Source organism: Mastomys coucha, unplaced genomic scaffold (assembly GCF_008632895.1).
Source record: "Mastomys coucha isolate ucsf_1 unplaced genomic scaffold, UCSF_Mcou_1 pScaffold7, whole genome shotgun sequence".
Taxonomy (NCBI): domain Eukaryota; kingdom Metazoa; phylum Chordata; class Mammalia; order Rodentia; family Muridae; genus Mastomys; species Mastomys coucha.
The window spans coordinates 9,740,071-9,763,677 of NW_022196913.1; the positions used below are offsets into that span (position 1 = coordinate 9,740,071).

The 23,607-nt window shown below is 38.0% G+C and overlaps 1 protein-coding gene across 1 annotated transcript; it reads left to right on the top strand.

Annotated features, from left to right (window-relative positions):
* On the top strand, window positions 1-23,267 carry LOC116082589 (estradiol 17 beta-dehydrogenase 5-like). The gene is given in 11 exon segments (XM_031359483.1): window positions 1-37; window positions 751-782; window positions 5,173-5,218; window positions 6,585-6,772; window positions 8,023-8,074; window positions 8,077-8,099; window positions 8,675-8,797; window positions 10,825-10,934; window positions 11,184-11,349; window positions 22,416-22,498; window positions 23,129-23,267. Coding segments are annotated over 11 exon segments (999 nt in total).
* Window positions 23,268-23,607: the final 340 nt, after the last annotated feature.

Genomic DNA, 23,607 nt, shown 5'->3' on the forward strand with positions numbered 1-23,607 from the left:
ATGAGATGTGACCTTAAATCAGAGTTCTGGTTTTCTGGTATGTTGGGGAACCCAGGGCTCTCAGTGGTAGGAGAACTGGGTTCAGATGATGCCAAAGAACATTGGTTTCTGTTGCTTATGTTCTTGTTGTTGCCTCTCATCATCTGGATATCCCTAACATTACCTGGCCTTGCTGTCTCTGATTTTGTCTTTCCTTTCCTCCAAGCCTGTGTGTCAGTACACCTAGGAGTCTGGTTCTCCCCAGGATGAATTAGGGTGTGGAGAACTGTGGCACAGGGGCAGCTCCAGAGTGCTGATGGAATTCTGAAGGATCCTGTCCCTGGCTGTTCCTTGCTTCCTGTGTGCTGATGACTCTGAGCTGATCCCTCTTGGGTCAAGAATTTGAGCAAAAGTGGTAATGTTACCTGTGCTCACAGGTATGCCAGCACTCCTGGCAGACCAGCTCTGTCACAGCAGTATTTGGGTGTGCAACATTATTGCTCAGGATCAGCTAAGGGCTCTGTGGTACAGGATTAGCTCTGGGCACAGAGGTAAACCAGATGATCTTGTCCCAGGCTGTGCTTCTGTTCCTGTGTCCTGAAGTCTCCAGGCAGGCCCCTTGGAGCAGAAGTGGTGGTCTTTTCCTGTTCTCACAGGTGTGCCATCACTCCTGGGTGACCAGCTCTCTCTTGGTGGTATTTTGTTATGGAGCACTATGGCCCTCCAATGGTTATTTTGAGTTTTCACATTTTTATTCTGCTTCTTATGTAGACAAAGCAGCATTGCTTTCTGTTCAGGTGAAGGTTAGAGATGCTTGAAAGCAAAAGTGACACTTAGTCATTGCTTCATCAGATATTTTACTAAAAAGACCTGGGATTCAAAATTAACTCCAAAGAACAAATGCAGGTCACGCAGGTGTTATTACTGGTAATATATTCTGTCATTTTACAATAATTTCAAATGGCTACTTAGACCTAGAAGAGCACAAAGCATTATGTCCTAGAAAACCATTATTTCCTTGCTGTTGGTTTTCTATAAAGTGGCTGAACCATACTGTTCTTAGACACCTTGGGAAATCCCCAAGACATTTACATGAGGATTATTTACATTAAAAACAATAGCTAGGGTAACATATCCTACATATATGATAAGCAAACATAACACATCATAGTGTATATGCAGAAGAGATTTTTTTGTCAATTTATTATATTTTCTTTATTTACTTATTATATATCTGCTTTTTCAGTTTCCACTCCAAAAAATAAAAATAAAAATAAAAAAACAAAAATAAACAAACCAAAAAACCCAAAAACAAATAAACAAACAAACAAAAAACCTGTTGCCTCCCCACTCCCCCTGCTCACAAACCAGCTCTCTCCCACTTCCTGGCCCTGGCATTCCCCTACACTCGGGCATAGAGCCTTTACAGGCCAAGGGCCTCTTATCTCATTGATGACTGGGTTGGCCATCCTCTGCTATACATATGCTGCTGGAGCCATTAGTCCACCATGTGTACTCTTTGGTTGGTGGTTTAGTCCTTAGGAGCTCTGAGGGTACTAGTTAGTTCATATTGTTGTTCGTCCTAAGGGGCTGCAAACCCTTCAGCTCCTTGGGTCCTTTCTCAAGCTCCTTCATTGGGGACCCTGTACTCAGTCCAATGGATGGCTGTGAGCCTCTACTTCTCGATTAGTCAGGTACTGTCATAGCCTCTCAGGAGAGAACTATATTAGGCTCCTGACAGCCATCACTTGCCAGCATCCACAATAGTCTCTGGATTCGATGGTTAAATATGGGATGGATTCACAGGAGGAGTAGTCTCTGGATTGTTCATCCTTCAGTCTCTGCTCTATAGTTAGTATCTGCAATTCCTTCCATGGGTATTTTGTTTCCCCTTTTAAAAAGGAATGAAGTATCCACACTTTGGTCTTCCTTCTTCTTGAGTTTCTTGTGGTTTGTGGATTGTACTTTGTGTATTCCAATATTCTGGGATAATATGCACTTATCAGAGAGTGCACACCATGTGTGTTCTTTGGATAACCTCACTCAGGATGATATTCTCCAAATCCATCCATTTGCCTAAGAATTTCATAAATTCGTTGTTTTTAATAGCTGAGTAGTACTCCATTGTGTATATGTACCACATTTTCTGTATCCATTCATCTGTTGAAGAACATCTCAGTTCTTTCCAGCTCTTGGCTGCTGTGAACATAGTGGAGCATGTGTCCATGTTGGAACATCTTCTGGATATATACTCAGGAGTGGAATAGCTGGGTCCTCTGGTAGCAGTACTATACTATATCCAATTTCCAGAGGAACCACCAAACTGATTTCCAGAGTCATTGTACCAGTTTACAGTCCCATCAGAAGAAGTGTTCCTCCTTCTCCATAACCTCACAAGCATTTGCTGTCACCTGAGTTTTTTATCCTAGCCATTCTGACTGGTGTTAGGTGGAATCTCAGGGTTGTTTTGATTTGCATTTCACTTATGACTAAGGATGTTGAACATTTCTTTAGGTGCTTCTCAACCATTCGATATTCCTCAGTTGAGAATTCTTTGTTTAGCTCTGTACCTCATTTTTTAAATAGGGTTATTAGGCCCTCTTGAATCTAACTTCTTGAGTTCTTTGTATATATTGGATATTAGCCCTCTATTGGATATAGGATTGGTAAAGATCTTTTCCCAATTTGTTGGTTGCTGTTTTGTCCTATTGACAGTATCTTTTGCCTTACCGAAGCTTTGCAATTTTATGAGGTCCCATTTGTCAATTCTTAATCTTAGAGAATAAGCTATTGGTGTTCTGTTCAGAATTTTCCCCTGTGCCTATGTGCTCAAGCCTCTTCCCCAATTTCTTTTCTATTAGTTTCAGTGTATATGGTTTTATGTGGAGGTCCTTGATCTACTTGGACTTGAGCTTTGTACAAGGCAATAAGAATGGATGGATTTGAATTTTTCTACATGCTAACCCCCAGTTGAGCCAGCACCATTTGTTGAAAATGCTTTCTTTTTTTCCACTGGATAGTTTTAGCTACTTTTTCAAAGATCAAGTGAACATAGGTGTGTGGGTTCATTTCTGGGTCTTCAATTCTATTCCATTGATCTACCTGCCTGTCACAGTACCAATATCATGCAGTTTTTATCACAATTTCTCTGAAGTACAGCTTAAGGTCAGGGATGGTGATTCCACCAAAGGTTCTTTTATTGTGAAGAATAGTTTTCACAATCCTGTCTTTTTTTTCTTTTTTTGTTATTCTAGATGAATTTGCAAATTGCTCTTTCTAAGTCTGTGAAGAATTGAGTTGGAATTTTGATAGGGATTGCATTGAATCTGTAGATCGTTTTCGGCAAGATGGCCATTTTTACTATATTAATCCTGCCAGTCCACGAGCATGGGAGATCTTTCCATCTTCTGAGATCTTCTCCAATTTCCTTCTTCAGAGACTTGAAGTTCTTGTCAAACCCATCTTTTACTTGCTTAGTTAGAGTCATACGACGATGTTTTATATTATTTGTGACTATTGTGAAGGGTGTTGTTTCCCTAATTTCTTTCTCATCCAGTTTATCCTTTTATCATTTGTGTTGAGGAAGGCCAATGATTTGCTTGTGTTAAATTTATATCCAGCTACTTTGCTGAAGTTGTTTATCAGGATTAGGAGCTCTCTGGTGGAATTTTTGGGGTCACTTAAGTATACTATCATATCATCAGCATATAGTGAAAATTTAACTTCTTCCTTTCCAATTCGTATCCCTTTCATTCCCTTTTGTTGTTTAATTGCTCTGGCTAGGACTTAAAGTAAAATATTGAATAGGTAGGGAAAGAGTGGACAGCCTTGTCTAGTCCCTGATTTTAGTGGGATTGCTTCAAGTTTCTCTCCATTTAGTTTGATGTTGGCTACTGGTTTGCTGTATACTGCTTTTATTATGTTTAAGTATGGACCTTGAATTCCCAGTCTTTCCAAGATTTTTATCATGAAGGGATGTTGGATTTTTTTCAAATGCTTTGTTATCATCTAATGAAATGATCATATGCTTTTTTCCTTTGAGCTTATTTATATAGTTAATTACGTTGACGTATTTTGGTATATTCAACCACCCCTGTCTCCCTAGAATGAAGCCTACTTGATCATGATGGATGATCGTTTTGATGTGTTCTTGGATTCAGTTTGCAAGAATTTTATTGAGAATTTTTGCATTGATATTCATAAGGGAAATTAGTCTGAAGTTTCCTTTCTTTGTTAAATCTTTGTGTGGTTTAAGTATAAGAATAATTGTACCTTCATAGAATGAATTTGGTAGAGTAACTTCTGTTTCTATTTTGTGTAATAGTTTGAGGAGTATTGGTATTAGGTCTTCTTTGAAGGTTTGAAAAAATCTGCACTAAACCCATCTGGCCCTGGGCTATTTTTTTTTTGGTTGGGAGATTATTAATGACTATTTCTATTTCATTAGCAGATATAGGACTGTTTAGATCATTTATCTGATCTTGATTTAACTTTGGTGCCTGGTATCTGTCTAGAAAATTGTCCATTTCATCCAAGTTTTCCAGTTTTCTTGAGTATACACTTTTGTAGTAGGATCTCATGATTTTTTTGGATTTCCTCAGTGTCTGTTATTATGTCTCCTTTTTCATTTCTGATTTTGTTAATTAGGATACTGTCTCTGTGCCCTGTAGTTAGTCTGGCTAAGGGTTTATCTATTTTGTTGATTTTCTCAAAGAACCAGGTCCTGGTTTGGTTGATTTTTTGTATAGTTCTTTTTGTTTCTATTTCGTTGATTTCAGCCCTGAGTTTGATTATTTCCTGCCTTTGACTCCTCTTTGATGGTTTTGTTCAATTCCTTCACCTGTTTCAATTTGCTTTCCTATAATTCTTTAAGGGATATTTGTGTTTCCTCTTTAAGAGCTTGAACCTGTTTACCTATGTTTTACCTGTGTTTTCCTGGTTTTCTTTAAGGGAGTTATTCATGTCCTTCTTAAATTCCTCTATTACTATCTTGAAATATGATTTTAGATCCTAATCTTGCTTTCCAGTGTTTTGGGATATCCAGTACTTGTTGTGGAGAGAGTACTAGAATCTGATGAAGCCAAGTAGTCTTGGTTTCTGTTAGTAAGATTCTTGCATTTGCCTTTTGCCATCTGTTGATCTCTGGAGTTAGATGTTTTTGCTGTCTCTTGCTGGATCTTGTTCCTTCTGTAGGCCTATAAGCCTGTGTCAGAACTTCTAGGAGATCAGCTGTCCTCCAGTAAGACCCATGTGCAGAGGACTGTGGATCAGTCCTCCCTCCTGAGTCCTGGTGTCAGAGCACACTCTGGAAATATGCTCTCTCTTTGCAGGAAAGGTGCAGAGAGGGCAGTGGATCTGCTGTTCTTCCTAGGTTTAGACAGAGGTAGAACGGACCCTTTCCTAGCTTCCATGCCTCTTCTAAGGTCTGTGCCTTCTGGCTGTTCCTGCCTTAGAAAGTCACTGGGAGAAAATGGTGATCTCACTTGAGTCCCTGGGTCAAAGCACTTCCTGAAGGCAAGCTCTGTGGTTGTGGAAAAGGTCAGAGAGGGCAGTGGGTCCGCACTCCCTCCTAGATGTAGATGAAGGTAGAAAGGATCCTGTCCCAGCTTCCCTGCCACTTCTGAGGCCTGTCTATGCAGCAGTGTTATAGAGCATTAGATTCTTAAAGTCTTTTATAAATTCAGTGAAATATAAGGTTGATGATAAATTATTATCACTTGAAAGCTTTGGGGACTTGAGTAATATTCTAGATTAACTCATAATAAATAAGCATTGAAGAGAGTTTTGTGGCTTGTTCAGATGGAAAAAAAATCAAGAAGAATATTGTTTCCCATGGTCGTCAGTGACACACCAGTCTCTGTGTTAGGTAAATGTACTGGCTGGTTTTGTGTGTCAACTTGACACAGGCTGGAGTTATCACAAAGAAGGGAGTTGAATCTGTAGATTGTTTTCGGCAAGATGGCCATTTTTACTATATTAATCCTGCTAGTCCATGAGCATGAGAGATCTTTCCATCTTCTGAGATCTTCTCCAATTTCCTTCTTCAGAGACTTGAAGTTCTTGTCAAACCTTCTTTTACTTGCTTAGAGTCACACGACGATGTTTTATATTATTTGTGACTACTGTGAAGGGTATTGTTTCCCTAATTTCTTTCTCATCCAGTTTATCCTTTTATCATTTGTGTTGAGGAAGGCCAATGATTTGCTTGTGTTAATTTTATATCCAGCTACTTTGCTGAAGTTGTTTATCAGGATTAGGAGCTCTCTGGTGGAATTGGGAGTTGGGTAAATGCCTCCATGAGATCCAGCTGTGGGGCATTTTCACAATTAGTGATCAAGGGGGTAGGGCCCCTTGTGGGTGGTGCCATCCCTGGGCTGGAAGTCTTGGGTTCTATAAGAGAGCAGGCTGAGCAAGCCAGGGAAAGCAAGCCAGTAAGGAACATCTCTCCATGGCTTCTGCATTCTGCTTCCTGACCTGCTTGAGTTCCAGTCCTGACTTCCTTTGGTGATCAACAGCAATGTGGAAGTGTAAGCTGAATACACCCTTTCCTCCCCCACTTGCTTCATGGTCATGATGTTTGTGCAGGAATAGAAACCTTGACTAAGACAGCAAAGTAACTGAGGAAATTCTGGAAATTCAACAACTTAATTTCATATCCATTCTTCAACTTTTGCATGTTTGGTGTACTTTTTATCGTCCAGAACTGGTGCGAGTCTGCTTGGAACAGTCACTGAAGCAACTCCAGCTGGACTATGTTGACCTGTACCTCATTCATTTCCCAATAGCCATGAAGGTATGCAGTTTGAATCACCAACAAATTTCATCTCTTACAAGTTTTCTGGTTGGTTGAATTTTATAAAGTTTAAAAACACAATTCAGTTAAATTTAGAAAACATTCCAAATGTTTCATGTAAAATGTTGATAAGATTATGTAACTGAAGAGTCTCAGTTACTAATAGCTTGACATTCTAAGTAGTCATTATAATGTCTCTGCTTTTCAGTTCCTGCATTATTATAAAACTGCTAAGGTTTTTAAAAAGTGGTTTTTATTTTATTTTATGTGTGTGTTTTGTGTGCATGTATATCTTTTACCATGTCTGTACCTAGTACCCAGTGGATCCAAAGGATGGTATTAGTTCCCCTGGGCTAAGACTTATAATCAATTATGAAGTGATTCATAGGTGCTAGAAATTGAAACCATATCCTATGGAAGAGCAGCCAGTGCTCTTAATAATTGAGCAATCCAGCTCCATATTTGCTTAGTTTTTATTCCAACAGTTTCCATTGGTAACAAATTTAGCCTTGAGGTAGTTTGAAGTACTATTTCAATAACATCTGTTGGATTCCCTGTATCTTACATCATCAAAAAGTTGTAAATATACAACTTTAGTGCTGGAAATATGGCTCAGTGGTTAAAATCAAGTGCTGGTCTTACCAAGGATATTAGTTCAGTTTCCAATTCCCACTTCAGGAAGTTCATAAGTGCCTGTAATTTCAACTCCAAGGGACCTCACTTCTTATGACTTTATCAGCATCTTCACAGTAGTCACATATACATGCACACACATGTACACACACACATACACACACACACACTGCAAACAGAAAGAAAACAACAAAACAAAACACAGAAACTCTATCTTCTCATCTTTTGTTCATTTGCCAGGCCTGAAACACCCATAGGCATGAGGAAGCCTGATTATATACTGTGGGTCAATAGTGGAATTTATTGTTGGTCAAAATCACTGCCATGTTCTTGCCAAATTTCTAAGTGAAGGTGGTATTGAACAGTAATATAAGTCAAGCAAGATAGTCTAAGTACTCAGAAATAAGTTCTTTATTTAAACAAAATCATGTTAAAAAGAAAAAAAACTGTGGTTCTCAAAAACATTTTTTACATCTCTACATTTAGAACAAGTGTTACATGAAAAATGATCACTCACCTGCCAGAAGTTCTAGTCATAGCCCTCTCTTTAGGCCAACTTTTTTATTGTGAGTAAATGCATTACTTGAGAGATTACTTGACATTTGTCTCTATTCCAGCCAGGAGAGAATTATTTTCCAAAAGACAAGAATGGAAAATTCATACATGATGCAGGGATATCTGTGACACCTGGGAAGTGAGTACTGGGGCTAGAGAGCACAGCAGGAAGTACGGTGAAGGAGTGGAGAGTCAGAACTGTGAGAGTGAAGTTTGCATGCACTTATAGAACCTAATGCTCTTTATTAGGGCTGGTTTAATTTAGATATGGGGATCATGTATGACTGACCTATAATATAAATGAAGGGTATGTTTGCTTAATATGATGATAATATAATTGACTGGGGATAGTTCAGGGTCCTCTTAATGATTGATAGTATCACTTTCCTTGCTGTTTTATTATTCCTAAAAAATGCAAAGAAGTTTAATTTTATTTCTCTACAGTATTCTTTCTAGCATTATTATTTGTTCATTTAATAATTATTTCTGCATTGGGGTCTTCCCTTATGCCAGTGTGGGGGTACATCTGTGTGAAGAAGGTGTTAGATCCCATGGAACTGGCATTATGAACAGTTGTAAACCACCATGTGGGTGCTGGGAATTGAACCTGGGTCCTCTGGAAGAGCAGCTAGTAGTCTTTGAGGCCAGACCATCCCTTCAGACCTCAGTTTTTCACTTTTACTAGTTTATATTTTGGCATATTTTCCTCACTAGGCCATGGAGAAATGCAAGGATGCAGGATTAGCCAAGTCCATCGGGGTGTCCAACTTTAACTGCAGGCAGCTGGAGAAGATCCTGAACAAGCCGAGGCTCAAGCACAAGCCTGTGTGCAACCAGGTGGGCATCCTCAGCTTCCCTTCTTTCTTGTTCATTCCTTTCTTCCTCTCTTGCTGTCAGGTGCCAACTGGGGGAAGAAATAACATTACAAACTGAGAGAAGCTTTGAGATGATGATCCATTCCTTACCATCTTTGAATTTCTCTGGTTTCTGCTATCAGAAGCTCATATATTGTGTCAATGCCTTGTCCCCAGAATTATTTTTAGCAACATTAAAGAAAATAGTAAAGTTTCTTTATTGCAAATTGTGACATAAATTCATATATATATTTGGAATATGTTTCATGTCCAATTCTCATATTGAATTTGAGAATCCATCAGTGATTTTTTTCTGAGTCAGTCAACTTCTATAGTTTGGAAATCATTTCATTTTTTACTACTTTGTGGACAATTCTTACCTGTGACATACTTTGAAAATGTTAATCTGTTAAAATTCATTCTGCAAGACAGGGTAAACTTTAATAATTTTCATAATTGTTGTTTTGAGAAAGAAAACCACTGTAATGATTCCTTCTCACTGGGGACTACGAGTGTTTTTTATGTGTTTTTATTTCTTAGTTCTTCCTTCCTTAGTTCTTCCTTACAAATGCTCCCATATACCCATTTTTCTCATTCAAATTCAGTTTGTATACCTTCATTTTGATTATTGTTATATACACATATGCATGTGGGTTTGTACATAAATATATACCTATATATATAAATCCATTATTATAGCCTGCTCAGTCTGTATATACTTATATGTTTATGTTTTAAGTACCGATCATTTCATACCACAGAACTGATTGGCATGCCATTTAGTATTTCTCCTATTCTCAGAATTTCTTAGTTGCCTGTTGTTCTTTTTGCATTTTAGTAAGAATTCATTTATTGTTATTTTTGTATGTACTTTGATAGATTTAATTTTTCCTTTTAATATTGAATTATACATAAATGACAGTATTAGGTTGTCCATGTAACAGGTTTTTGTGTTTCCTTATGAATTATTATCAATTTTTCTTTTAGTGTTTTATTTAATAATTAAAATTCAGTGAGTCTATTCCCTGCCTCACATCTGAAATCAATCATGACTCACCATAGCAAAAACAGGTATTTGTATCTATCAAGTAGGGTATAGAGCTCACTCATCTCAGAAGTGTTACTTCTTCAGTTGTTCCTTCCAATGTAAGTACTAATTTTTTTGGTTGTTTGTTTTTGTTTATTTTGAGACAGGGTTTCTCTGTGTAGCCTTGGCTGTCGTGTAACTCACTCTGTAGATCAGGCTGGCCTAGAACTCAGAAATCCACCTGTCTCTGCCTCCCAAGTGCTGGGATTAAAGGCGTGTGCCACCACTGCCCAGCTCTAAGTACTAATTTTAAATATGTAAATCTGGAGCAACAAATGGAAAGGAAGTGGAAGAACCTTAACATGCTCAAAATGTGTGACATTCTTTATTAAAAATGTATCTGAAAATTCTCAATATGTACAATGAATATAAGATACCTAAATTATTTAATTATGGACTTATTAAGATCGCTCAATGCATAAAGAAGGGTCTTCACCCTTTGATTCTTGGGATCCACATGGTAGAAGAAAAGGACTGATAACACAAGTTGTCTTCTGATTATCACATGTTCACTATAACATGCACACAAACATCTACCAATCCACAAAAAATATATAAATAAATGTAAAATATACCTTACTATGTAGATATTTATATTTTCTATTTTTACCATTTTGCACCCCTCCTTCTCTTGCTTCTTCATATTCTATTTTTCTTTTATTTGATTTTTGAGACATAGTCTCTATGTGGAGCCCAAGATCATCTGAAATTTATTATAGCTTAGACTGGCTTAAAGTACATTGCAGTACTCCTGCTTCAGCATTCCAAAATACTGTGTTATGGACTGAGTCACCACACCAGGACTAAGAGTGGTATATTCATTTCAAACTTCTCTAACTCAGCTGTATAATATTTTAATGATTTTTTACATTGAATGCAGAATTTTGTATAAATTGACACATTTTTATTTCATCCATCTACAGGTAGAATGTCATCCTTATCTCAACCAGAGAAAACTTCTGGATTTCTGCAACTCTAAAGACATTGTTCTGGTTGCTCATAGTGCTCTTGGAAGTAACCGTGACAAAGAATGGTAATATGGACAATGAGAGTCAAAACGAAGGAAAGCATTGATGAGTATCTTATCATTTTTTTATAGTTTATTCTGAAATGAACTGGAAGCCTGGAGAAATTTCATTTTGGGGAGAATAAAAACAACAATGGCTTTGTAATTTCACGCACTGGAAATGTGGCCTATATATCAAAGTTTCTATGTATTAGAAGTATTCGAACAAATCAAAGAGTTAGGAACAGCAATTTAGCATATCTAACTCTCTTCCAGGGTGGACAAGAGCTGTCCTGTTCTTTTGGATGATCCAGTCCTTGGTTCCATGGCAAAAAAGTACAAGCGAACTCCTGCCCTGATTGCTCTTCACTACCAGCTGCAACGTGGGGTTGTGGTTCTGGCCAAGAGTTTCAGTGAGAAGAGGATAAAGGAAAATATACAGGTGATGAGTTGCTGTGGGTGTTAGACACTTACACAGAATTGTCCTATGTACTTTGCTGTCAGTCCTATAGCCCCAGTGAGTCTTTTTAAATTTCGTGTTTATCTGGGCTTTAAGAGCATCTCCAGGGATCATAGATACTTTTCCACAGAAAGACCACTATTTACACTAAAATTTTATGTTAGCATTACATTGGAAACTCAAACCTAAGTGAGTGGCATGTTTTCTTATTTGTTTTCTGAAATGAGGCCCTGAGACTATGAGACTTTAATCCTTTAAATTATAACTGGCTAAACTTATATTTTCTGTATAGACTCATATTTTATTTATTTTTAAAATTTTTATTAGATATTTTATTTATTTACATGTCATCTGTTATCCCTTTTCCCGTTTTCTCTTCTGCAAACCCTCTAGCCCATCTCCCACCCCCTGCTTCCCCCACTCATATGAACTCCCACCTGCTGGCATAGCATTGCTCTATAATGGGGCATCTATACCTTACAGGACCACGGGCCTCCCATCCCATTGATGCCAGGTAGCGTCGTCCTCTGCTGCATATGTACCTGGAGTCTTGGGTCCAGATGCCCACAGAGCTCCCAGGGACTAAAGCACACTCATATTTTAATATTCAGACATTTAATCACTTTGAAAGCATTTTATGTCTCCTCTTTTCTTTCACATTTTGGCTCCTTTGATAGTGATTGTCTGCTTATTGAAAATAGGGTATCAAGTATTCCATTAATACCAGTATTGCTAAAATCAATCCACGTCTATATATTTGACCTTTATGAAAAGTCACTGTTGTAGCTTACCAGTTTATAGTTAGAGATTTGTGTGGGATGGTGTGATCCCAGTCAGGCTATTCTCATCTTGGCCAGGCTTTCTCTTGTTCTGCAGTGAAGTGGCTCACACATGTGATGAGCTGTGGGGTGTCTGTTCCAGGATACAGACTTCACTGAGCTTACTGGAGAGAGTCTCTCCTCTCTGTACTCTTATCATACTGCTCACAAGTGCCCTCACACTACACAATCATCAAGTAGTTTCTGAAATCTCTACACTGTTTTCATGTGTAAACTTATGTCAGGTACACCATTCTTTCTCATAATAAAACTGAGACTCAAGACATGTGGATACAATTCTTCCACATCCTAATATGGACAGTGCTAGATTCATTAAATACAGAATGAACCCTGGAAGACACAAATATGAGTAGATGTTTTTGTAGTCTATTTCTTTCATTTTTTTAATTCTTTAAGATCACTGTTCATACATTATGATTTTGCTGAAATACATCATTCCAAAATGTACCATTTCCCCATTACTATAAATTAAATATTATCATGAATAGCAATGCCTTCTCTACATATTCAAATTTTTCATGGCTTTCTCTCTCTCTCTCTTCCTTCCTTTCTTTTTTTCTTTTTGTGGTTGACTGGCATTATGCTCTCCTGCATGAAACACACATAAATTCTTCTCCATTACCTTAAAAAAATCACAATCTCCCCTTTCCAGATTATTCTTAAGTTTGACCAGAATTACTCTGTCATTTCACATACTGACTAAAACACACTTAAAATTTAAAAGTGGATAAAAAATTGTTATCAATGAAACTGTAAACTAATTTTTGACAGTGATTAATGTATTTCCTTTGAGGAATGAGCCCATCTTCCAGATGTCCTAAATCTCACTTTTACACAAACTTATTTAAATCTTGGTTATTCTCTGTGGATTAATCTGTTATAGGAATTTTCAATCAATTTTCCAGTTTCCCCTAAGGGTATTTAATTATTTGTTTGACAATGTTGATATAGCATTGAATTGTTTATTATTTTGGTGGCCATGGCTGTTTGACAGTATTGAGAGGTTTAATCAATCAATCAATCAATCATCATCATCATCATCATCATCATCATCATCATCATCGAATTTTCAAGTGTTTTTGTTGTATGAATTGATAACTTCTATATGTTTCAAACCAAAAAATTTATACTGATTCTGTTCTCTCTTACTGAGTCACAGAAAACCTATTTTATTGATAGTTTCCTGTTGTTTCATTAGCTGCCAAATATGCAAAAAATTTAAAGAAATTTGAAAGAGTTTCTTGTAGTTTATGGTTTGTACTTTGTGTATTCTGATCTTCTGGGCTAATATCCACTTATCAGAGAATGCATACCATGTGTTTTCTTTTGTGACTTGGTTATCTCACTCATGATGATATTCTCCAGATCCATCCATTTCCCCAAGAATTTCATAAATTCATTGTTTTTAATAGCTGAGTACTACTCCATTGTTTAGATGTCCCACATTTTCTGTATCCATTCCTCTGTTGAGGGACATCTGGGTTGTTTCCAGTTTCTGCCTAATATAAAAAAGGCTGCTATGAAAATAGTGGAGCATGTGTTCTCATTATATATTGGAGCTTCTTGTGGGTATATGCCCAGGAGTGGTATAGCAGGGTCCTCTGGTAGTGCTGTGTCCAATTTCCTAGACAACCGCCAAACTGATTTCCAGAGTGGTTGTACCAGCTTGCAGTCCCACCAGCAATGAAGGAGTGTTCTTCTTTCTTCACAACCTTGCCAGCATCTGCTGTCACCTGAGTTTTTTATCCTAGCCATTCTGATTGGTGTGAGGTGGAATCTCAAGGTTGTTTTGATTTACATTTCCCTGATGAGTAAGGATGTTGAACATTTCTTTAGGTGCTTCTCAGCCATTTGGTATTCCTCAGTTGAGGAATTCTTTGTTTAGCTTTGTTAAATAGCTAAACATTTATTAAACCCCATTTTTAATAGGGTTATTTGGTTCTCTGGAGTCTAACTGCTTGAGTTCTTTGTATATATTGGAAGGAAAACCAAAGTGTGAATACTTCATTCCTTCTTAAAAGGAAATGTCCAGCAAAAGGTAGACATTTCATTCCTTCTTAAAAGGGGGAACCAAATAACCACGGAAGGAGTTGCAGAGATTAACTATGGAGCAGAGACTGAAGGAAAGACAAGCCAGCCTAAATATTGCTATCTCCTGAGAGGCTCTGACAGTACCTGACTAATACAGATGTAGAGGCTCACAGCTATCCATTGAACTGAGTACAGGGTCCCCAATGAAGGAGTTAGAGAAAGGACTTATGGAGCTGAAGGGTTTGCAGCCCTTTAGGATGAACAACAATATGAACTAAATAGTACCCTCAGAGCTCCCAGGGTCTCAACCACCAACCAAGGACTGCACATGGTGGGTCTGATTGTTCTGGCAGCATGTGTATAATAGAGGATTGAAAATTCGATCATCAATAGGAGGAGAGGACCTCGGCCCTATGAAAGTTCTGTGCCCCAGTGTAGGGGAATGCCAGGGCCAATAAGTGGGAGAGGGTGGGGTGGCAGGCATGGGGAGGCAACAGGAGTTTGTTATTGTTGTTTTTGTTTGTTTGTTTGTTTGGAGGGCAAACTGGGAAAGGAGAAATTTACATGTAAATAAAGCAAATATCTTAAAAAGGGGGGGGGGGAGACAAAATACCCAGGAAAGGAGTTGTAGAGACTAACTATGCAGCAGAGACTAAAGGTAGGACAATTCAGAGACTGCTCCACCTGGGATTCCTTGCCATATTCAATCATCAAATCTAGACACTATTGTGGATGCCAGCAAGTGCTACATGACAGGAGCCTGATATATTGGTCTCCTGAGAGGCTCTTAGTGTACCCAACTAATATAGAAGTAGAGGCTCACAGCCATCCACTGGACTGAGTACAGGGTCCCTACTGAAGGAGCTAGAGAAAAGACCCAAGAAGTTGAAGGGTTTGCAACCCCTTAGGATGAACAACAATATGAACTAACTAGTACCTTCAGAGCTCCCAGGGACTAAAACTCCAACAAAGAGTGCATATGGTGGGACTCATGGCTCCAGAAGCATATGAATAGCAGAGGATGGCCAAGTCGGCCATCAATGGGAGGAGAGGACCTTGGTCCTATGAAGGTTCTATGCCCCAGTGTAGGGGAATGCCAGGGCCAGTAAGCAGGAGAGGGTGTGGTGGTGAGTGGGGGGAGGGGGGAGGGAAAGGGTTTGTTTTAGGTTTTGGTTTTTTTTTTTGTTTTTCTTTTTTGGAGGGGAACCTAGAAAACGAGATATTGTAAATAAAGAAAACATCTAATAACAAAAGAAAAATAAGAAATCTGAAAGAAGCATCTGCAATTTAATATGATTGATCTTACGGTATTTTTTTGTTTGTTTGTTTTGTTTTTTTGAGGCAGGCTTTTCTGAATAGCTCTTGCTGTCCTCGAATTCACTTTTTTGACCAGGCTGGCCTCGAACTCAGAAATCTGCCTGCCTCTGCCTTCCAAGTGCTGGGCTAAAAGGTGTGAGCCACTAGTGCCAGGTGATCTTATATATTTTCATCATCTTTTTCTTGATGCAAGTACTCAGAGATCATTTGGTTTCATGGGCCCATTAATTTCCATTTGTTAACAATAGGAAACCATCATGGTGAATAAGTTGACCGCATTTTATAAAAGACAATTTTCTTGATGGCACTTCTTTGTTCTTTGAAGATTAGTTATTAGTAAGTATTAGTAATAGGAGTCTTACTTTGAATTGCATTAAGATGACTTTTTTTTCAGTTTTTAAACTCTATTTGGAACATTAAACATGATAGAAGTAGAAAAAAATCTCTTATGAATTCCTGTATGAAAGGAAATTGTGACAGGTTCCTGATTAGACAGAAACCATTCCATCTCCAAGGGAGAATATGCAGTGTAATTGTGTCTTCATAGAATGAATTGGGTAGTGTTCCTTCTGTTTCTATTATGTGGAATATTTTGAAGAGTATTGGTATTAGGCCTTCTTTGAAGGTCTGAAAGAATTCTGAATGTGGTCCTGGGCTTTTATTGGTTGGGAGACTTTTAATGACTGCTTCTATTTATTTATAGGTTATGACACACTGTATATGGTTTATCTGATCCTGATTTAACTTAGGTACTTGTTATCTGTCTAGGAAATTATACATTCCATCTATATTTTCCAGTTTTGTTGATTATTAGGCTTTTGTAGTATGATCTGATGATTTTTTAAAATTTCCTCAGTTTTTATTGTTATATATCCCTTTTCATTTTGAATTTTGTTAAATTGGACACTGTCGCTGTGCCCTCTAGTTATTCTCGCTAAGGGTTCATCTGTCTTGTTGATTTTCTCAAAGAACCTGGTTTTGTTGATTTTTGGTGTAGTTCTTTTTGTTCCTACTTGGTTGATTTCAGCCATGAGTTTGATTATTTCATTGCTTATACTCTTATTGGGTGTATTTGCTTCTTTTTGTTCTAGAGCTTTCAGGTATGCTGCCAAGCTGCTAGTGCATGCTCTCTCCAGTTTCCTTTTGGAGGCACTCAGAGCTGAGTTTTTCTTTTAGCACAGGTTTCATTATGTCCCATACCTTTGGGTATGTTTTGCCTTCATTTTCATTAAATCCTAAAAAGTCTTTCTTTCTTTCTTTTCTCCTTGACCAAGTTATCATTGAGTAGGGCATTGTTCAGCTTCCACATATATGTGGGATTTCTGAGATTATTTTGTTGTTGTTGTTGTTACTATTGAAGACCAGCTTTAGTCTGTGGTGATCTGATAGGATTCATGGGATTATTTCAATCTTCTTGTATCTTTTGAGACCAGTTTTAAGACCAATTACATGGTCATTTTTGGAGAAGGTACTATGGGGTGCTAAGAAAAAGGTATACTCTTTTGTTTTAGTATGAAATTTTCTATAGATATCTGTTAAATCCATTTGGTCCATAACTTCTGTTATTTTCAATGTGTCTCTGTTTAGTTTCTGTTTCCATGAGCTGCCCATTCATGAGAGTGGGGTGTTGAATTCTCCCACTATTATTGTGTGAGGTGCAATGTGTACTTTGAACTTTAGTAGTTTCTTTTATGAATGTGGGTGCTCTTGTATTTGGAACATAGATGTTCATAATTGAGAGTACTTCTTGGTAGATTTTTTTTTCCTTTGGTGAGTATGAAGTGTCCCTCCTTATCTTTTTTGATCACTTTAGGTTGAAAGTCAATTATTTTTGATATTAGAATGGCTACTTCAGCTTGTTTCTTGTGCACATTTGCTTGGAAAATTGTTTTTCCAGTCATTTACTCGGAAATAGAGTCTGTCTTCGACACCAAGGTGTAGTTCTGTATACAGCAAAATGTTCGGTCCTGTTTATGCTTATAGTCTGTTAGTGTTTGTATTTTTATTGGGGAATTGAGTCCATTGATATTGAGATATTAAGGAATAGTGATTTTTGCTTCCTGTTATTTCTATGTTATTTTTATGTTTATGTGGCTATACTCTTCTGATTTTGTTGAAAGATTACTACCTTGCTTTTTCTAGGGTGTAGTTTCCCTCCTTGGTTTGCGTTTTCCCTTAACTATCCTTTGTAGGGCTGGATTTGTGGAAAGATATTGTGTAATTTGGTTTTGTCATAGAATATATTGTTTTCTCCATCTATGGTAATTGAGAGTTTTGCTGGTTATTGTAGCCTGGGCTGGCATTTATGTTCACTTATGGTCTGTATGACATCTTCCTGGGATTTTCTAGCTTTCATAGTCTCTGGTGAGAAGTCAGGTGTAATTCTGATAAATCTGCCTTTATATGATACTTGACATTTTTTCCTTACTGCTTTTAATATTCTTTGTTTTGTGCATTTGGTGTTTTGACTATTATGTTGTGGGAGGAATTCCTTTTCTGGTCCAGTCTACTTCTAGTTCTGTAAGCTTCTTGTATGTTTATGTGCATCACTTTCTTTAGGTTAGGGAAGTTTTCTTCTATAATTTTGTTGAAGATATATACTGATCCTTTAAGTTGGGAATTTTCACTCTCTTCTATATCTATTATCCTTAGGCTTGGTCATCTCAATGTGTCCTGTATCTTCTGGATGTTTTAGGTTAGGAGCTTTTTGGATTTTGCATTTTCTTTGACTGCTGTTTCAATGTTTTCTGTGGTATATCTTCTGCACCTGGGATTCTCCCTTCTATCTCTTGTATTCTGTTGGTGATGCCTGTATCTAATAACTCTTGATCTCTTTCTTAGGTTTTATTTCTCCAGTGTTGTCCCCTTTCCATTTTTTATTGTTTCTATTTTTATTTTTAGATACTGGACAGATTTGTTCAATTCCTTTTCCTGTTTAATTGTGTTTTCCTGTAATTCTTTAAGAGATTTTTGTGTTTGCTCCTTAAGGGATTTTCTGTGTTTACCTTTGTTCTCTGTATTTCTTTAAGGGAGTTATTTATTTACATATTAAAATCTTCTATCTTCATCATGAGATGTGATTTTAAATCAGAGTCTTGCTTTTCTGGAGTGTTAAGGTATCCAGGGCTCACTGTAGTGTGAGAACTGGTTTTTGATGATGGCAAGTAGCCTTTGTTTCTATTGCTTATGTTCTTGCCCTTGTCTCTCACCATCTGGTTATCTCTGGTGTTAGCTGATCTTGCTGTCTCTGACTATGGCTTGTCCCTCTTGCATGTCTGAGTGTCAGTTTTCCTGGGAGACAAGTTCTCTCTGGTAGGAACTTGGGTATGGATAGCTGTGTCACTGGGTCAGCTCCAAGGTTGCATAGAGGAACTGGAAGGATCCTGTCCCTGGCTGTTCCTTAGTTTCTGTGTCCATTTAAGCAGGAGTGGTGGTCTTACCTGTGCTTACAAGTTTGTCAGCACTCCTGGGAAAACAGCTGTCTGTAAATGGTATTTGGGTATGGAGCTCTGGGGCACTGGATCAGCTCCAGCTCCCAGTGCAGATGGAAACCTGAAGGATCCTGTCCCAGGATGCTTCTAGGTTTCTGTGTCCTGAGGGTTCCAGTCAGATCCCTAGGTGCAGAAGTCACGGTCTTACCTGTGCTCAAAGGCTTGTCCATACTCCTGGGAGACGAGTTGTCACCCAGTGGTATTTGGATATGGAGCACTGTGGCATAGGTTCAACTCAGAGCACAGACAGAAACTGTAAGGATCAAGAAGACATTTTTATATTCTGATTGCTCATGTTTAGACATAAAAAACTGTTAATGAGACTATTTACTTGGAGTTAGCCGCCACTTCTTGCTCTTACAGTCTTTCTGCTTGCCTTCCACATAGATTCCTGAGCCCTGAGGGGAGGGGTTTAATTAAGAGACTCTTAAGTAGGTGTAGAGGTCCCAAGTCTTTCACAGTCTGCACACTGTACAATACTGGGTCACCACATTAGTTAGCATCAACTTTATGAAGCCTCTCATATGATGGATGAATAATGCTTTGATCTATGGGTATTGAAATATATCATTAGGAGTCACTTTATTGCCATATTCCAGCCACAAGAGGACTGAAGTACATGTAAGTTCACAGTTACTGTCAAAGAATAAAAAGATTTACACAGGTTAGGTAAGAAACATCAGAATAAAAATGAGGAAATAGATGCAACGTCCCACCCCTAACCAAATAGAAGCTATTTGCCACTGAAACCTGGTGTAGAGAATCAGTTTTCTCCAAGGAGTATTTGACCAATGCAAAATGAACTCTATATTTTTTCCTGAGATTTTGTTTTAGTATTTTTTTGTCTTATTAAATTTTAGTTTATTTTGTTTTTTGTAATTTTTATTTATTTATTTTTTAGAGATGAATTGGTTAGCTATGGTAGTGAGAGAAATTTGAGAAACATTGGGGAAGGGTATATTGTATAGAAATTTTTACATTAAAATAAAGAAAAAATTTTATTGATGACAACTACTGAATTATGTTAAACATTTAAATTACTGTACTTTGCTTGTTTTGAACCTATGAAGAACATGATTAAGATCATGCTTGGAATTATAGTGGGTTTGTTCCTTCTTCAGCTTACTTGTTAATACCTTTATGTATGAGACTATATATATATATATATTAATTTAGGAATTAGTTTCCAGAATTCTCTCTCTCTCTCTCTCTCTCTCTCTCTCTCTCTCTCTCTCTCTCTCTCTCTTATTGTTATTTATTTACATTTCAAATATTGTTCTCCTTCCAGGATCCCCCTCCATGAGCTCCCCCACCCCCTTGCTCAGCCCCTTCACCTCTAAGAGGGTGCTCCCCCACCCATCCACTCACTCCCACCTCATCTCTCTAGCATCCCCCTTTTCTGGGACACCAATCCTCCACAGAACCAAGCAAATCCCCTCCAGTTGATGGCATATAAAGCAGTCTTCTTCTACATGTGTAGCAGGAGCTATGGATTTTCCCACATATACACTTTGATAGGTGGCTTAGTCTCTGGGAGCCTCCAGGGGTCCAGGTTAGTTGATATTGTTGTTCTTCTTATGGGGTTGCAATCCCCTTCAGCTCCTTCAGGCCTCCCTCTAAATCATCTATTGGGGTCTGTGGCCTCAGTCCAGTGGTTGACTGTAAGTATCTACATCTGTCTCAGTCAGGTGCTGGCAGAGCCTCTCAGAGGACAGCTGTATCAGGCTCCTGTCAGCAACTGCTTCATGGCATCAGCTATAGTGTCTCAGTTTAGTGTCTATTGATGGAATGGATCCCAAAGTGGGGAAGTCTCTAGATGCTATTAAAATAGTGGAGCATGTATCCTTACTACATGTTGGAGCATCATTTGGGTATATGCCCAGGAGTAGTATTGCTGGGTCCTCAGGTAGTACTATGTTCATTTTTCTGAGGAACCTCCAGATTGATTTCCAGAGTGATTGCTCCAGCTTGCAATCCCACCAGCAAGTGTTGGTGTATGGAGGAGTGTTCCCCTTTCTCTATATCCTCACCAGCTTCTGCAGTTTCCTGAGTTTTTGAACTTAGGCAATCTGATTGGTTGTATATGGTGGAATCTCATGGTTGTTTTGATTTGCACTTCCCTGCTGACTAAGGGCTTTGAACATTTCTTTGGATGCTTCTCAGCCATTTGAGATGCCTTTGTTGAAAATTCTGTTTAGCTCTGTTGATAATTTTGAAGTTGGATTATTTGATTTTCTGGAGACTTACTTCTTGTGTTCTTTGTATATTTTGGATATTACCCCTTTACCAGATGTAGGGTTAGTTAAAAATTTTTTGCAATCTGTATGTTGTTATTTGGCCTATTGACCATTTTCTTTGACTTACAAAAGCTTTTTGCTTTCATGAGGTCTCACTTGTCAGTTGTTCTTCTAGAGTGTGAGCAATTGGTATTCTGTTCAGGAAAATATCCCCTGTGCCAATGTGTTCAAGGCTATTTCCCACTTTCCCTTCTATTAGATTCAGTGAATCTGGTTTTATGTGCAGGTTCTTGGTCCATTTGGACTTGAGCTTTGGAAAATGAGATAAGTATGGATCAATTTGAATTCTTTTACAGACATACCTCAGGTTAGACCAGCACCATCTATTGAGGGTGCTTTTTTGTCTTCGCTGTGTGGTTTTGACTTCTTTGTCAAAGATCAAGTGTCCATGGATGTTTGCTTTATTTCTGGCTCTTCAGTCTATTTCATTGATCAACCTGTTTATCTCTGTACCAATAAGATGCAGTTTTTGTCACTATTGCTCTATCGTACATCTTGAGGTCAGGGATGGCAATTCCCTCAGAAGTTCTTTTTGTTGTTGTTGTTGTTGAGAATTGTTTTTGCCTATCCTGGATTTTTTGTTATTCCATATGAGGTTGAGAATTTCTCTTTCTATCTCTGAGAAGAATTTAGTTAGAATTTTGATGGTATTGCATTGAATCTATAGATTTCCTTTGGTTGGATGACCATTTTCACTATTTTAATCGCGCCAATCCATAACCATGAAAGATCCTTCAATCTTCTAAAGTTTTTTTTCAATTTCTTCTTGAGAGACTTGAACTTCTTGTCATACAAAGTTTTCACTTACTTGTTTAGAGCTACACCAAGATACTTTATACTATTTGTGACTATTGTGAAGGGTGTTGTTTCCCTAATTTCTTTCTCAGCCTGTTTATCCTCTGTATAGAGAAAGGTTACATTTATTTATGGTATTAATCACTAAAATGCTTTGATAAATATGTACATATTTTTAATACATTAAACAGTATATCTGCACTATTTAGTGTGATGCTTAGACTCACAAATATACAGAATAAATATAATAAGGGTTTTTTTTTTTTTTTGTATGATAGGTTTTTGAATTTCAGTTGACTACAGAAGACACGAAAGTCCTAGATGGCCTGAATAAAAATATCAAATACAACAGATGCTATGGGTAAGTAATTTCTTTTTTAAATTAATTTTTACTAATTAGTTATTTTATTTATCTACATCCCAAATGTTGTTCCCTTCATGGTCCCTGATCAAAGAGTTCTTCCTCAACCTCTTGCCTCTCTTATACTCTGAGAAAGTGTCCACATATACTCCCATCCTGGGCCATCAAGTCTCTACAGGATTGGGGACATCCTCTCCCACGAAGGCCAGAAAAGGAAGTCCTCTGTTACATAGTGCTGGGGGCTTTGGTTCAGCCACTGTATGTTCTTTGGTTTGTAACTTAGTTCTGGGACTCCCAAGGGTTCCAGGTTATTTGTGAAGGAACCCCCTAAGTTCCTTCAATCCTTCCCCAAACTCTTCCAATGTGATCCCAACCTATATCCAATGCTTTGCTGTGAGTATCTGCATCTTTCTCTATTAGCTGCTGGATAGATTTTCTCAAAGGGCAGCCATGTTAGTCTCCTGTATGTAAGCAAAACACAGCAACAGTAATAGTATTAGGGTTTGGTGCTTGTCCATGGGATGGATCCCAAGATGGGTTGGTGAATAGTAGCCTATTCCTTCAGCCATTGCTCCATTTTTTCCTCGCATTTCTTTTAGATGGAATAGTTTTGTGTCAAAAGCTTTGTAGGTGGGTTGGTGTCTCCATCCCTCTACTGGTGTCCTTATCTGGAGATGATCACTTCTACTTTCAGATGCCCAATGTTGGGAATTTCAGGCTATGGTCACCCACACTGAACCTTGGAGGCTTCACCATGCTAGGTCTCTGAGATTTCCTCAAGGTTTTCCTCAACTCCCACTCCAGCAGCTCCACATTTTCATTCATTCTTCTGGCCCTTAGTAAACATTTTTTACTCCAACTTTTTTCCTGAGGGGAGTATAACACAAGTATTAGTAGTTTACTTAATTTAAAGAAGTCCAGAAATAACATTAATCAGAAAAGAAACAAATGCTTTAGCAACTATTTGTAGCTTCCTGTGATTTCTGTCCTCTGTGACCTGAGCAGGAGGTATGGAGCCTGGCTCAGGCTGACCTCCTGAACTTCCTGTTCTCCTCTTGTTTTATGGAAAGTTCTGGGTCATCAGTGGTGAAGGATCTGTATTCTTCATT